We start from the raw sequence: 16707 nt of genomic DNA on the forward strand, positions 1-16707 counted from the left end.
ACTCTTATGTGTATAGTTGTACAACCATAGATTGGCAGCCTCTGGTTTATGGTTCTCCTCCATTCTAAACCAGCTTCAAACCATGGTTTGCTGGTTTTGATGTAAGAGCAAATTATGGTTTGACACTGTTCAAGGAAAGGAAAGAACATACTGGCAAAGTTGATCCCTGAAGCTGGCCAGGGAAATCCCATGAGGTTTGTAAGCACATATTTGCTCCAAAGCTTGGCTACTCCCGAGTTCAGTGGTTCACCAAAAGGGGTTGTTTTGCTTTCGGTTGCCTCACCTAACTCCTGCCAGAGAGTTTATATATGTTAGCTGATTTTATGTGCAACTTTTAGCCTACATGTTTTTTTCCAACAGTCCCACATACAGAAGCTCTTTCTGTGCTCCGCAGTAACCTTTTTGTACAGTCTGGTAATATTAAAATATTGATCTACATTGCTAATTATATACAAAATAGACAGGGCCTGCAGCACAGTTTTTGCTTTTACAAAATGTTAAATAAAACAAAGCTTTTAAACATTTCCTCTTGCCCATACAGAAGCACTGTGATCAAGGCCACATTAAATTCTCTTAAGCTGCAAATGGTTCTAGTGGCCTTGATTGCAGAAGCCTTCTCTTTGTGCACCCAGTAATGAGATTGCTAATTGCTTTAATGGATGTGTGTTGGTGCTGGCATACAGATGCCAACCTGGGTTCAGTCAAGTATGTTGTTTTAAGTGCTGCCCTTAGTGCAATGGTGCCTGCCTTGTCGTAAGAAAGGACTTGTCCCCAAGTATGTTTTATGCAGACAGAGCGACCACTGAAAATCACGTCTGTTGGCATCTAAGTAAATCTTTGTACATTTTGAGGTAAGATACTGGATCAGTGGGTGACTTTTCACCAGTGGTACTCCATGGGTTTCAGGCAGCTGTATTTGCAGCTACCATAGTCCAAAAACAGCCACACTTACTTTCATCACTGGAATGAAACCTGCACCTCAGTGATGCTCACAGCTTACCCATTCCTTTGGAGGTGCCTGTTTCAAGGTAAGTACTACCACCTTACCAAGGAATGGTCCTACCAATCTTCCTGAAACATGGGGCAGGTGCCACTGTGGAACGATGCTCAGAAGAGCTGTCATGCGTCAGCCAGTGTTGAGGACTCCTCAGAGGAGGAGAGGACCAGCATAGCCAGACCAGAGGTGGCAGAAGCCAACAAACAAGGAGGAGGTACAAGCATGCCAAGATTTACAGCCTAGAGCTTGTACAAAATCGCCTCCATCCCCCAGCTCTGATTCTGTTTCCAGCCCCCCAGTATTAACTGCTTAGAGCACAGCTGCAGGCTAAAAGAACCACTCCCCTTATGGTTTAGACACCAATACCAAAAGTGAGGATGACTTGTTGCAGAATTAAGTCTGAGTAGCTGGCATTTAACTATAAAGCCCCTTGAGAAACTTTAGTGGGTATGGATATAACATAAACTATATGCTGACAAGCTGACACCTTGCTTGAATCCTGAAAGTCTTGACTTCTTGGACCGGACTATCATGCTTGCCTGACCTCTGGATTCCTGAACTTTGCATAGAAATGACTTTATCTTGCCTGCTCCTTCAGCCTACCCATGACTATCTGCAAAGAATGGATACTGTACTTCCATGTGATAATGCTTTCAGTACATTAGTTACGGATATTAGAAATGACACAGCAATATCCAGCAAAGCTTCAAACATCTACAAAGTGTACAGGGATTGTGAACAACAGCAGAAATCGTACATGGAAAATTATCTGATATTTATAGAGTATACATAATAGTTATGTATTAAAAAGATCAAGTTTACTATTAAAGAAACTGGGAAATTATGAGGGCAATAAGGGGAGCATTTGTGAGCTGGAAAAATATCCCCCAAATAGGTATTAAGACAGCCAGATTTCTTTCTTTTGCTATGTTCACAGCTATCCAAAATTTCCAAGCCCGAAAAATCCCAAAAATATTAGGGACTTTTTGGGATTGCTGTACAGGCTCAATTGAAGCGCATTTAAAGGATTCTCAGTCCCTTTGAATACCTCTGAAGTGAATGCTCATTTTGAAAAAGACATTTAAGACAGATCTTTAAATGGCTTTGGAGTTCTCTTGCTGCTGCAGCTTGCAAAATGTATTTAAGTTTCAAAGGGACTGTATACCATTTAAAGTTTAAATGCATCCTTCCCTCCCTATTGGAAACAATGGAGGATGGGGACATCATCTTTGGGGACCCATAGATTTGGAACTTCTGGTCTACAGACTTGGGGGGGGGGGTTGAGGAGAGGCACTAGCAGCTATACTTCAAATTTGGCGCCTCTACCTAAAAAACAGCCTTAGATTGATCCTCCATTATAGCCCATAGGGACCACTGACTCTAATGGTCCCCCATAAGCTATAATGGAGCTGAAAACAATTGACATTCTGAATATTTACCAAATTCAAATCCCATATTGTTATTGGTATTTGGGAATATCACGTAATACTGATATTTTTCAACTACAATATATCCAATTATTACAAATATTGCTTGTTTCAGTGTTTTTGCATACCTCAAGTAATATGAGATGATTTTACTTCTGTGTAAGTAGCAAAGCTACAAGGTATCCAGGTCTTTATGTAGCCTGCAAACCAGTGAAACTGATGCTTAATTACAATTGCCAAAGAGCGTGGTTTTCTCTCTGAGGTTTTTAGAGTGGGTCTCATTAACATGGAACAGATTGGTTCAAAATATATCACTTTTGATAAGGATTGCTAGCCCCTCTCCCCAGCAGGAGTAGAGGATTCCCTATCTCTTGTTTCCCACTACTTCTCCAAGCAGCTGATGGCATGACAACACTTTCAAGGTTTCAGTTGGCTCTAGGAATCTCTGGAAACTCAGTGGTTATACCATCCCGTTCCTGTCTTCTCCTAGAGAGATGTGATATCACTTCTTGATTTTTCTGGAAGTGACATCACACTGTCACCAGTGGCTGCCCCTTATGTCCCCCTGCCTGGTCTTTGGCTGATTGCCAGGCCATGGCAGGCCTTACTTCTGATGATTCAAGTTTCTGATTGATCTCTGGATTATCTGAGCTTCTCCAATGGCCTTTATCTTAAGAAGCCAATGAATTCTTCCACGTGCTTTCTTGCAGTGCAGGTTCACCTGGTAAAACAGATTTTAAAATACACGTTCTAGAACTTGTTAATTTGATTCAGCATCAGCATTTGTTTACCAGGGCAGGGAATTCCCTTTCTATTCTTTGTGCTCTACTCGTATTCTCCTAGCAACAGTAGTCCATTCAAATACATAGTTTCTTCAGTTTCTTAAAAAAAATACCTGGTTGTGTTCCTGAAACTAGGTGTCCTTGGGACACTTTCCCCTTCTCCCCTCAGTTTGGTGTAGTGGTTAGGAGTGTGGACTTCTAATCTGGCATGCTGGGTTCGATTCTGCGCTCCCCCACATGCAGCCAGCTGGGTGACCTTGGGCTCTCCGCAGCACTGATAAAGCTGTTCTGACCGAGCAGTGATATCAGGGCTCTCTCAGCCTCACCCACCTACCAGGGTGTCTGTTGTGGGGAGAGGAAAGGGAAGGTGACTGGAAGCCACTTTGAGACTCCTTCAGGTAGAGAAAAGCGGCATATAAGAACCAACTCTTCTTCTTCTCACTAACCTAGAGGCAGATGAGACATGGAGATAACAGTCTCTGTGGCTGCAGATCTTGCTGTCAAGCCTTGGGAACCAAGCATCAAGGTGTTATCCAAACACCTCATTCACATCTTGGAGTGCGAAAATGAAAAGGGCCAGAAGACTGACATCCTCTGTAATGAGCAGTCATGACCTAACTTAGTACTGCTTCTGTGTAAACCTTGCAGAATCTGGCCTGCGTCTTCTCAAGAGTGTTTCAGACCATCACAAGAGAATATTGTTACTTGGCTGTAGGGGGCACAGTACAGTTTGGGGTGTGTCACTGTATGACCTGAGTGAACATGATCCTGTTTGGACAGTAACAGCATGTGATCTTGTTCCAAAAAGGTGTGACTGTTAACAGAAGTAACACATCTTCCCAAATAACCACCACAAAAATACTAGTTTGTCTATTTTAATGTGAAAGCAGCCTTTCATGTTTCGCTGAATGCTGGCTGTGAATTTTTGCTGCTTACCCCAAGGCCAAATATTCGAAATCTAAAAATAGAGGTAAGGCAAACTGTCAAGTTTGTTAGAAGTTTGGCGTTTTTTAACTGCTCAGGCATAATCCGGCACGTGGGAATGTGCTGAAGGCTTGGCAAGAGGTGATTGTGGGTTAACCAGGTTCTCAGTTTTTAATCTGCTTACATCTTGTTGTTAAGGAGAGGGCAGTGTTTTTATCACAGTGGCAGAGCCTAAATAGAACTAAACAGAACTAAATGGTGCTGTTTATTTGTTTTTGTTTTCCAAAGTAATCTTGAGTTTAAACTCAAGATGGCATTCAGATATGAGAGGAGGGGGTGGAGAAACTACAACAAAGATGTCCAACCTTTTTGAACCTGTGGGCATTTTTTTTTTCAGTTTGAGACAGATGGTTCTCATAAAACAGCTGTCAAGATGGGGTGGTGGCATGGCTGCCCACAGAATGGCTGTCAGGGGGTCTAGGGCCACTCATAACATGTTGGAAGTTTCCCACTGAAGCATTTCCCTTTGAATGAGGGAACTGTTTCCAAATGCAAGTTCCTTGCAGACATAGATGTGGCCCCTGGTGGATTCTTCCAAATCATCTCCACTTTTGAGGCAGACCAAGGCCGGAATTGCCTGTCTGCTTGGGGGGAAAGGAAGTGGATGCCAAAAGCCAGTGTGGTATATTGCATGGAGAGTTGGAATAGGATCTAGGAGACCCTAGATTCAAATCCCTGCTCTGGGGAAACTTGGATAACCTTGGCCCAGTCACAACCAGCTCACGGGGTTGTTGTGACGTTAAAATGGAAGATAAGAGAATAATGTAAGTTGCCTTGAGCCCCTATTGGGGGAAAAAGGCACAGTGGATGGTGTAAATAAGTATGTTCTGTATCAAGGTAGTAAGTTGGCAACAAAACTTTGAAAGTAAATCTTTGCCATTCTTTTTCTGTCACAAAGTGGCGGGTTATATTTGCTATGACCATGTCACCAGAGAGCTAGACAAGATACTGGAGGTCTATGATAGGGTGGACTTTTTCTTCTCAATAACCATTGGGGGAATTTGGGCAGGAACCACAGCAATGCACAAAGAAGGGGTTAAAACACACATATACATTTGGCATTACTGTCTGTAGGGAGTGTTGGGTAATGGGCTTGTGGGAGGAAAAGGTGACTGCATCCATTCCTAACCAGCACCGTAGCTGCAATCCGAATATGACTTTCCTCTACACCTACTCTTTGTGGAAGTGTACGGAAACGGGAGTTCTGATCTGCCTAGAACCATAGAGATCTTGAGTAAATGAAAAGGGTTCTGGATAATGAAGTACGGAATTGGGGAATATTTCTGGAGATACAGTTTTTATTTTTCTGAACGTGAAGCAAAGAAGAACACAAACTACTTTATAAAGGCAAGGTTCTGCCCTTATTGTCCCTTGCATAGTTTCTGAACATCTAGGGAAATACCAACCCAGTTTGGTCTGCTACATGGCAGAGAAGTTTCTGTTGGACCTAATTATTGTTCTCTCTTATGTTTTAGAAAGGGGTGACTGGCACTGAGAAATAGCTATAAATCTTTATAAACATTAGTGCCAAGAGCATGAATCAAACTTATTATCCCAAGGGTGCTGGAAGTCCTTGAAGCTTGTAAAACTGAAGCTTACTGGAAATGGCTAGAATGCAGGAATACAAGTCCTATTGCTATTAACTTTTATAGCTGCCTGTAGACTGTCAAATAATATATCTACCTATCATGTACTTAAGGCCATTGGCAAATATTGGTTTATTCTATTTGAAAAGATGTTAAGTTTTATAATGATTGGCAGTCACCTTTGCTTACCCAATTAGTATATTTTCTTCTTTGTAAAGGTAAAGGTAAAAGTTTCCCCTGTGCAAGCACTGAGTCATGTCTGACCCTTGGGGTGACGCCCTCCAGCGTTTTCATGGCAGACTCAATACGGGGTGGTTTGCCAGTGCCTTCCCCAGTCATTACCGTTTACCCCCCAGCAAGCTGGGTACTCATTTTACCGACCTCGGAAGGATGGAAGGCTGAGTCAACCTTGAGCCGGCTGCTGGGATTGAACGCCCAGCCTCATGGGCAAAGCTTTCAGATGGCTGCCTTACCACTCTGCGCCACAAGAGGCTCTTTTTCTTTGTACCTACTAATAAATTCTTCTGGTAGGCTGCTAACTTGACACTGGAGCCTTTCCAACTTCATCTTTTACTATGACAGTTCCCAGCCTTCCTTTTAAGCTTGAACTACTATGAACTACTAGCTAAGCTTGAACTACCTTTTAAGCTGGGACTACTATGAAGTCCCAGCCTTCCTTTTAAGCTTGAACTGGCCTTTTTGCCCAACGGATAATGTGCCTTGCGTGACTGAGCTATTAGTTTTCAGCATCACTCTAAAATGACCTGAGTCATTTGAAAAGTGAGAAAACACAGGAGTAAAGAATGCCCCACACAACACTTGTCCTGCCAAAATTTTGTGGGAGCCATTTTGTGGGAGCCAGAGCCGGGTCCTTGAATAAATCTTTGTTGGCCTTAAAGGTGCCATTGGGCTCTGATTTTGTTAAACAACAAACCAGTCAGCAGCACAGTTGTTCCTTGGCTCAATTTTTAGAGCAGGGGTGCTGCAGGGAGATATATGCTGTCCCAGATGGCAGTGGGGATTGCATGGGGTGTGTGTGTGGCCAGTCCTTTGCCGAGACCTGGCAACCAATGCCACTGCCGTATTTGCACCCCTCCAGGCAGCAGCTGCTCTTTGGCCCATGTGGGATATTATTCGGCAGTTTCTTCTGCACATTGGAGGCCTATTCCTGCTGCTGAACATGTCACTCAGCCACCCAGCAGCCATAGACTGCTGCTGTCTATGGGGGAGCAGTGCAGCGATCTCCACTGATAGTGGTTGCTAGGCAGCCTGAGGACACACTAACTCGGAGCACATCAGCTGCTGACCTTTATAAAGTTTATATCTCTGGTAACCGGCATTACATTTTATGGCACACATGGCCCAGCCCGACAAAGTGACATTTATGTCTGATCTGCCCCACCCCCCCCACAACAAATGAGTCCAGCATCCCTGCTTTCGAGCTTTGACAGACCTTTGTTGGGAAGAGGGGTAGTAGACAGATCTGTGCCCTTTAAATTGAATGGGACCCTTTCTTCCTTCAACTGAGCTGGCAAGAACATGCTTCACCATGTCCATCTTCTTAAGCTTCTTTCCTCACCCACTGGGAACCCTAAAGATGTGAAAGGGAGTCTGCACCTCCTAGTTAAAGGAGAGAATTTGTTTTTGGCTCAGAACGATGCTCATGCCTCCATTTCTGCTCCTCACCCTCTAAGCCGAACAGGAAGCAAACCCTCTTTATCTTTTTCCTCCTGTGTGCTTGTCCTGTGCTTTATTCAGAAGAGGTATGATTACTTATAGATTTTATAGTCCTTCATTGAAGGAATAAGCCTATGTGGGGCCATCTTCTAGACCAGGGGTAGTCAAACTGAGGCCCTCCAGATGTCCATGGACTATAATTCCCATGAGCCCCTGCCAGCAAATGCTGAGAGGGGCTCATAGGAATTGTAGTCCATGGACATCTGGAGGGACACAGTTTGCCTACCCCTGGTCTAGACTGTGCTGATTCAAGATATTCTTTTCACAGTCTGTCTGATGCAGAGCCATTGGGTTACTCCAGGGTCATCTTCCGTACTCTGTCATAAGCAACCAGCTGCCTGTCCTGGAATCTATATGTTCTAGTTCTGATGAACTCTTCAAGAGGCAGCTTTTGAAACATATTCAAGAATACTTGAAGTCTTTTTGGTGCGTTCTGACACATCCTAGAACACGCTAGCATTTTACAAGACTCAGAGCACGTCATAGATTACTGTGTGAGCCGCTCTGAGTTTTATTACTCTCATAAGTTACAAAGGAAAACACTCTGTATTTCTAGTACACATTTTTATTGCCCTGTTTCACAGAAAGGTACTATTGAGAATGGGCTGCCAGGTGAAAAGTATTATGTGACTGTAAGCCACAATGCAGGCTAAATTTACTTGAAACATTGTTATGCTGCCTTTCCCTCTATCAGGGGTCTCCAAGGTGGCAAACATGAAAATGTTTGAACAATTAAAAGCAAAGTTCAGAATTCTAAAATAATGAAATAAAAAAGCACAGACATACAATCCAAGACTGTGTAGGATGTCCACTAACCAGTGTGGTATTGTGGTTAAGAGTGGAAGGGAAGGCTTCTCATCTAGCAAGTCAGGTTTGATTCCCTGCTCCTCCCCATGCAGCCAGCTGGGTGACCTTGGACTCATCACAGCACTGATAGTGCTGTTCTTACAGAGCAGTCCTGTCAGGGCTCTCTCAGCCTCACCTACTTCACAGGGTGTCTGTTGTGAGGAGAGGAAGGGAAGGCAGTTGTAAGCTGCTTTGAGACTCCTTCGGGCAGTGAAAAGCTAGATATAAAAATCAACTCTTTAGTTGGGGGAATGCCAAATGAAACACACAGAAGTCTTCACCCACTGGTAAAAGGACACCTGACAGAAGGGCACAGAGAAATGTTCCTGGGGAAGGAGTTCTATAACTGTTTGGTAATGCAGTACAATGCCAAACATTTACATCCTTCTACCTTATCCACCAAGATGGAACCTTGGCTCGATAATAAAATACCTGGTTTGCATGTATAAAGTCCTACTTCTGCTTTTGACATTTTCAGTAGAAGAATGTCAGGTAACAGGACTGGGAAGAATTTCTGCTTAAGACCCTGAAGAGTTGATTTCATTTGGCTAGATGACCAATATCTGGTAAAAACCAGCTTTGTAAAGTTTTCTATATGTCGCCATTACAAGAGACCGAACTGAGCATACAACTTGGAAGACATTGTGCACAATAAATAAATACTCTTTATTTTGGATTCAGAATTCATCCTTCCTGATTAAGAAACCTCTTGATATAACTAGAGCAGTATTTTTATAAGATCATAGTATACGTGTTGTAGCACCCCATTCCTGTGCTCTCCAAGATAAGCAAAGGGACAGCTTCTTTAAAATATATTTCCCCCAAACAGTTACCATAGTACGCCATTTTATGTACTTGAAAATATCCTGAACTTCCTTGTCCTGGGGTTATCGATTATCTTATCGATTATGCTGTAGCTTGGGGTTTTTTTGTACACATTATATCAGTTGCTGGGGAAGCCACCATAATATCCTTTGCTACAATCAGTAGGATTTGCCATGGACCTGTTGTGGCCACTCATGTTGACAGGATATGTTCCTTCTAAATCCTTAAGAAAAACTCTGGGATAAAATGTTACCCTTGTTACAGCCCCCCCCCCCCAATTTTCAACAATATACAAGAGAAATTCTCAACAACTTGTCACCTTCGTATTATTACATTTCTTTTTATAAACAGAAAAACACTTAGGGCATGAAACAATCTATGCAGATTCCAGGCCAAGGGCCTATTTCCAAGGCAAGGATCTGAACATCAAGTAAGCAAATAATCCAAAAGGAAAGGGGGAACTAGTGAAGCCACACAATTGTGTGCTCTGACTGGGTAGACCTAGGCAAGTTAAAATGCATTCATCAGGGTTACAGTGTGTACCCCTAAGTGAAAGCACAACTGAGAAGGGCAAATTAATAACTAGATACCATGAGGGACCCTTTGGGCATGACCAGCCTGGCCTTAACACAAATACAGCTTGGGACTGATTCTGACCATGGGAAGAGTGGAACTTCAGAGCTGATCTCTCAGGGAAATATAGCATGAAGTTAGGTCCTTGGTGGTAAATGCTTCTGGATGGGGAGGTCTTTTGAAAGGTTGAGTTCTAGGGTGAACATCTTGTGTGTATCTAACATAACTCTGCTTAATAACTGAGAGGTCCTTCTTGATTGGTTATCTGACTGCCAGGCTTGTCACCCCCCCCCCCCCCCCGTTTACTGTTCTTGCCAGTGAGTATGATGAAAATAAGGTGGGGTATGCCTGATTCTCTTTCTACTGGCTCTTGGACTTTGTCTTGGGTATATGCTGACATTCATATCTGGGTAATCATGTGCCAGAGAGAAACTATTGTTCACACAGATATGGAATAGGAGAAAGATGTGCCACAATAGAGATTTGATAGCAGCAGCATTAGAAGTACAAACAAACCTGCAAATATGTTCAGTAAAAGATCATAGCACAGTCCTCCCACAATGTTTCAGAATGTAAATGTAAAACTGTTACCTGTAATATTTAAAATGCCTGGCAGTAGGCTAGCATGTTGGTCAAAATACTCTTATAAGTAGCGTCAGTTTAAAAAAGCTCTACCTTGAACAAGATTTGATTTGATTTTTACTATTTAGTTGAACTTGAAGAGCTAACAGGAGAGAACAATATGGGACCCAGATGATTGACTTAATCAGAAGGACTGTGATACTGACAGCCCTGTTGTGAGATATTACCAGCTCTGTCTTAGAGCAATCTGGCTAAGACTACTTGCATTTTGTTCCCACTTTGGTAGACAATGCTGGGAAGCTAGGCATATTAAGCCAGCACCACAGAATTAGTCACTGTTGCATCAGACTGAAGAAATAATTCTGTAACAGAAAGACCCGAGTTCTGGGGATAGAAGAAGAAGAAGAGTTGGTTCTTATATGCCGCTTTTCCCTGCTCAAAGCGGCTTACAGTTGCCTTCCCTTTCCTCTCCCCACAACAGACACCCTGTGGGGTGGGTGAGGCTGAGAGAGCCCTAATATTCCTGCTCAGTCAGAACAGTTTTATCAATGCCGTGGCGAGCCCAAGGCCACCCAGCTGGCTGCATGTGGGGGAGCGCAGAATCGAACCCGGCATGCCAGATTAGAAGTCCACACTCCTAACCACTACACCAAACTGGATACTTGCCCAGAAGAAACTCGTCACTGGCAGTTAGAAGAAGAGATGGTTCTTATATGCCGTTTTTCTCTAACCAAAGGAGTCTCAAAGCGACTTATAATCGCCTTCCTTTTCCTTTCCCCGCAACAGACACCTTGTGAGGGAGGTGAGGCTGAGAGAGCCCTTATATCACTGCTTGGTCAGAACAGCTTTATTGGTGCTGTGGCGAGCCCAAGGTTACCCAGCTGGCTGCATGAGAAAGCCAGTTTGGTGTAGTGGTTAGGAGTGCAGACTTCTAATCTGGCATGCCGGGTTCGAATCTGCACTCCCCCACATGCAACCAGCTGGGTGACCTTGGGCTTGCCACGGCACTGATAAAGCTGTTCTGACCGGGCAGTGATATCAGCGCTCTCTCAGCCTCACCCACCTCACAGGGTGTCTGTTGTGGGGAGAGGAATGGGAAGGCGACTGTAAGCCGCTTTGAGCCTCCTTTGGGTAGGGAAAAGCGGCATATATGAACCAACTCTTCTTCTTCTTCTTCATGTGGGGGAGTGCAGAATCAAACCCAGTTCACCAGATCAGACGTCTGTGCTCCTAACCACTACAGCAAGCTGGCTCCTGCAGGCTGTATTAGGAGTTTGATTAGTTCTGCCCCCCTCCCCATGTGAATATCTTACTTATGTTTTTTCTTTAACTACTCGTACAGCTAGAATATTTTCCACAATTCATGTGTGTTTTTCTGATACAATTTATTTCCCACTCTTCCTTCTCAGCCGAACTCCCGCCTCCGTATACCGCCATTGCCAGTCCCGATGCTAGTGGTGTTCCCGTAATCAACTGCCGTGTGTGCCAGTCGCTAATCAATTTGGAAGGGAAGCTTCACCAGCATGTTGTCAAATGTACAGATTGCAATGAAGCTACGGTAAATGGTTTTATAGGCTGTTCACTGGGCGATGTGCTTTGTTATGTTTTTAGTAGAGGAAAATTCGAAAGATTATTGCAAGAAAACCTACTGCTTTGTGACAATAACTATTTAGTGTTGGTAGCTGTTTAGGCTTTCACACCTAAAGCATTGTCTGGTGTCAGTCTCTGGAAAGCTACTGCCAGTCAGAATTTATTACTTATTTATAAATAAAAATATTAATATCCCACCTTTCCTTCTGGCTCAGCAATCATAATTAAAACCACTGAAAAATTGAATAACGTAGCAACGGTTAACCCATAGGATCGTCAAGAGTTGGACATGACTGAATGACTAACATCATCATCTACGTTTAATATATAGTAAAACCCCAAATGACCTGGAAGATACCTGCAGTTTATATTCCAGGAAATGAGATGGCATTGCAGTGTCTTCTTAAAAATATCTCAGCGGTTCCCTCCTGCTCTACAGTCTGTTGGGACAGTGGTCTGACTCAGTACTTCATACACTGTAAAGAGAATTCAAGGCAAAAGACAAACAGAGGTGATTTTTCATTGCCTGCCTCTGCATAGCAACTCTGGCTTTCTTGGTGATCTCCCACCCAAATACTAACCAGGGCCAACCTTGCTTGGCTTCCGAGATTTGACAAAATTCGGTTAGCCTGGGTCATCCATGCTCTTATGGATGTCTCTATGTGGGGAACCAATGAAAATTATGGTGCATTTGTTGGACTCCATACTTCACTGTGTACTTTTTTAGGAAGATCTGAACATCTTGAGCTTATGTTCTGAAACAGGTATGCAAAAGGGCTTTGAAAGGCAGAGAGAAAAATTAATTCAGGGCAGTTGTGTCTTGCATGGCAAAAACCATTAAAATTGAAAAAACAAATAGCTGACCCGAATAAAAAATGTAGTTGTAAGACCATTGTAGAAGCCTGTGCTGTCCTCAGCCTTAAGTTGCTTTGTTATTGTTCAAATACGTCAGTATTTTTATATAAATTCTCTTCTTCTGATTTTTGCAGCCAATCAAAAACCCTCCTTCAGGCAAAAAGTATGTTAGGTGTCCATGTAATTGTCTTCTTATATGTAAGGACACATCACGGAGAATAGGATGTCCAAGACCAAATTGGTAAGAGTTATATCTTATTTTTCATTTTATCACATATATATAATTATGGAAGCTATTTCTTTTTAATCAGTGTTTTGCATAAACTGTTTAATGTGATAAATCAAAATGAGAAAAAAGTGATGTATTATATCAAAGTAAAAAATAATGTACGTATACCTTTTTATATACACACACACTGCCACTAGTAAATCCTGTGCTATATGAATAAAGGGACAAAAGAAGGATTGTGCACTGGGCTCCCAGCCAAAATTGATGCAAAGGGCCACTCTGTTTCTATAATGCAGTCTTTCTCAACCTTTTTACCATTGAGAAATCCCTGAAACATTCTTCACGCGTCAAGAAACCCCAGAAGTGGCACAGCAAAATATGGTTGGAAGCATAGCTATGTACATGCCCAGCAGGGACCCCTCCCACTCCCACTCTCTCCAGGCCTGTTATTGGCCATTTTATCAAATTTGAAAACTATACTAAAATTAATTTACTCCCACCCATTTGGGAGACCCTTCCAGGGCTGTCAATAAACGCGAGGGTTTCATGAACCCCTGGTTGAGAAAGCCTGCTATAACGGTAGTCTTGCCATCCTATTGAGGCACAGAGGTAGAGAACAGTTCTGTTCAGTGCAGGATTTCCCACCCTCACCCAGTACTATTTTTGGGCCCCACAATTTATTTACTATTTGTCATGGGGCACCAGTACTGGGGGAACAGTTTCCTGCTAAAGCCAAATGTAGATTTATGTAGCAAGCACAAAAGACTTGTAGTGCTAACCAAAGCAGTGATTGAAGTCATTGGGTTTAGAAGGGTATAACTGTGCTTAGGATGGCACTGCTGGAGATATAGTGTAAACATTATCATTGTAGCCTGTGCAGCTACTGAAATTACAAGCCTGGAGGACTGTCAGGAAACAAGGTAACTGACATGCAGTCAGTCAGGGTATCATAACATTAGTTGATTCCATTCCGGGCTGAGATTAGGCAAGATTATATCTATATTGGACCTACTTCTAATGGTTTCATTGTATGCAGGCTTTTAACTTATTCTGCATTTCTGTAGTTTTGAAAATATACATACACCTAAATCAGGGGTCCTCAACAGGATGCCTGTGGGCACCATGCCGCCATTAAAAATTATCAAGTATTCTAGAAACATTTACGCAGTTAAGGCTTCTGATTGGCTACCAAAGATCTGATGGGCTGGGCACATTAAAATAATGTTTCGGCAGCAGCTGCCACTACAATATTGGTTTTATTCTCTCACTCTTTCCAAGTATATTTTTAAAAACTGTCCCTCTTCCCACCTGCACTTAGGCTTCTTCTTTGTGTGTGGCTGTACCACCTGCAGCAGCCATTTTTACGGCTGTGCCCACCTTCCATGTGAGAACTCCAAAAATGCCTGCAGGCTCAAAAAGATTGGGGACCTCAGTCTACATTGACAACAGTTGTCAAATGAAGTTGTCTGTATCATCATACCCATTTTGTGTCTTGAAATGTTGCTTGGTATATTGTATTTAAGTGGTCTGTCTTCAAGTGGACCATATTGAAATGACATTTGCGAAGATATTTAGCTACAGAGAAATTATTTAGGATTTTGCAGCAGCTCTTTTTAATCTTCCTACAGTAGACGCATAATTAATCTTGGTCCAGTTATGCTGATTCCAGAGGAACAACCAGCACAGCCAGCAATACCTGTCCAGCCAGAAGGCACTAGAGTGGTGTGTGGGCATTGTGGAAATACATTCTTGGTAAGAATAGCCAATAGGCTCCATTGCAAAGGACCAAAGCTCCTCCTTTTCTAAGTGAGCCCTGCAGCTATTGAAAAGTCCGAAATAGCTATGAAGAGGCATTTGTGTGGGATAGAGCTCTGCTCTCAAGTATTGGCTTTGAGTTGCTAAGATATGCAGCCCAGGCTTCAGTTTTCTTTTTTAAATAATCATTTTCCAGAGTTGGTCTTGAGGTACAGAATTTTCATGCCACACACATTTGGTCCAAATTTATAACAATAAAAATGTGCTTCATCTAAGAATCTGGGCTTTGTTCGACACAGTTCACGTTCCATTTCTATGACAGTTAAGATTCCATTTTGTTTTCCTAAAATTATCCCATGCTTTTAGCTTCTGATAACCTTCAGTCATTCTTTCCTCTTGAGACCCTCTTGGAAAAATACAACAGGCAGGAGGTTTGATGGGATGATCTTGATAAAGGAGCTGCAGGTGTGGTTTCAACCAGGAACAGTGCTTTCCTTGTCTTATAACTGGCTCCATAGCTTCAGCTGGAAACTAAATAAGCCTTTGTCAAGTTGTTAAGCCAAGGAACTAGAGGGAATCAGCATCAGGGTATGGACAAGAAAGTAGATAAAAGGATTAGTGTAAATCAAGTTGAAGATAAACTCTTAATTCTAATAGGTACCTCAGTATCGATGCAGCTCTTCCATCCCTCCCATACTCTAAATAGACCCAGAAAACCTTTATTGGCATACACATACTCTAAATACAAAAGGTATGATTCATTTCCTCTCATATCAAATTTAGAGTCTATCTGAGGAAGTATGAATGCACATAAAAGCTCATACCTTGAATAAAACTTTGTTGGTCTTCAGTTGCCACTGAACTCTAAACTAAATCGCTATGTTGTGATCTTTTGTCTTTTAAAGGTTTTTTTAAATGGGTTTTATTGGACTTTGTAACCCGCCATGAGCCGGCATCAGAAGTGGCGGGAAATAAATTGAATATAACAACAACAACAATGCCTCTTCATATATTTCAGTTTAACTGCAGTGTGTGTGGCAAATCTATGGTTTTGCAGCCTACAGGATTGATAACCCTGTATTTTCTGAATCTGGCTGTCGAGTCTCATGTTGTTTTTTTCAGTTTTCCCTTTTAAAAATCTATCTGGAATTATGAGTTTCGGCTTTTGAATGCAGAGTTTGTTTCACCAACTTGCCTGGACAGTTGTGTTGTAGCATTTCATACAAAGCTATCTGCTGATGCTTACAGTATTCCCCTTGAAGTCTGTGGGATTGTTTTGAATTAGAGTTTTGAGAACTGAACCTCAGTATCGCTTTATGGCCCTATCTCAAGTTAGTGAGCCACCTTCCCACTCCATAATAGCCAAGTTAGGAAGTGCCTTCTTATGTAACTCAACATGGATGGATCTGAAGAAACTCTGTGGCCAAAAGAAATAGAGCCAAGATGGTGCTAGTGTGTTCTTGGCTGTGTTATGGATGCAGATTTACACCCAAGCGTACTTGATTTGACTTATTCTTTCTCTCCTTCCTGCCTCCCCCCAAAGAAAACAACTGATGTTCTCAGTCTATCATAAGTAAACCAACTATGTCACGACAAAGGCATATATGATGACTAGGACGTATATGACTAGGCAGATATGATGCTGAACGTTATGTACCAGGGGTGAAGGATATGAAGAAATGCATCGAAGATATGGAGTGTCCAGTCTCTGCCCAAAGCTCCTTTTGTGTTTTGAAAACCCAAGTGTGAAACATGCTTGGGCACATAAACCTGATTATGAACCTGATGGGATGGGGTAAAGAACAAGAACTTCAGGCTAATCCTTTTGAGTAATAAATTAACATAGAAATCGTGTTTATATCACCAGAAGCCTGCATGTAAATTGCTACAGAATCATAGAGTGGGAAGGGACCACATTAGGCCATCTAGACTAGGCTTC

General features: G+C 42.4%; 1 protein-coding gene and 1 long non-coding RNA gene across 2 annotated transcripts in view; one reads left to right on the top strand and one right to left on the bottom strand.

Annotated features, from left to right (window-relative positions):
• Positions 1-16707, top strand: part of PIP4P2 (phosphatidylinositol-4,5-bisphosphate 4-phosphatase 2) — a 30731-nt gene that overhangs the window by 3433 nt on the left and 10591 nt on the right. Inside the window, exons 2-4 of the mRNA XM_077351948.1 lie at positions 11749-11897; positions 12919-13025; positions 14642-14765. Of these exons, the coding sequence (XP_077208063.1) occupies positions 11749-11897; positions 12919-13025; positions 14642-14765 (380 nt within the window). The remainder of the gene's footprint in view (positions 1-11748; positions 11898-12918; positions 13026-14641; positions 14766-16707) is intronic.
• Positions 2531-16707, bottom strand: part of LOC143844605 (uncharacterized) — a 29441-nt gene continuing 15264 nt past the window's right edge. The window contains exons 2-3 of the long non-coding RNA XR_013234057.1: positions 12288-12405; positions 2531-3145 (exon numbers count right to left, since the gene is read on the bottom strand). This is a non-coding gene — a long non-coding RNA (uncharacterized LOC143844605). The remainder of the gene's footprint in view (positions 3146-12287; positions 12406-16707) is intronic.

The sequence above is a fragment of the Paroedura picta genome, chromosome 9 (assembly GCF_049243985.1).
Source record: "Paroedura picta isolate Pp20150507F chromosome 9, Ppicta_v3.0, whole genome shotgun sequence".
NCBI lineage: Eukaryota > Metazoa > Chordata > Lepidosauria > Squamata > Gekkonidae > Paroedura > Paroedura picta.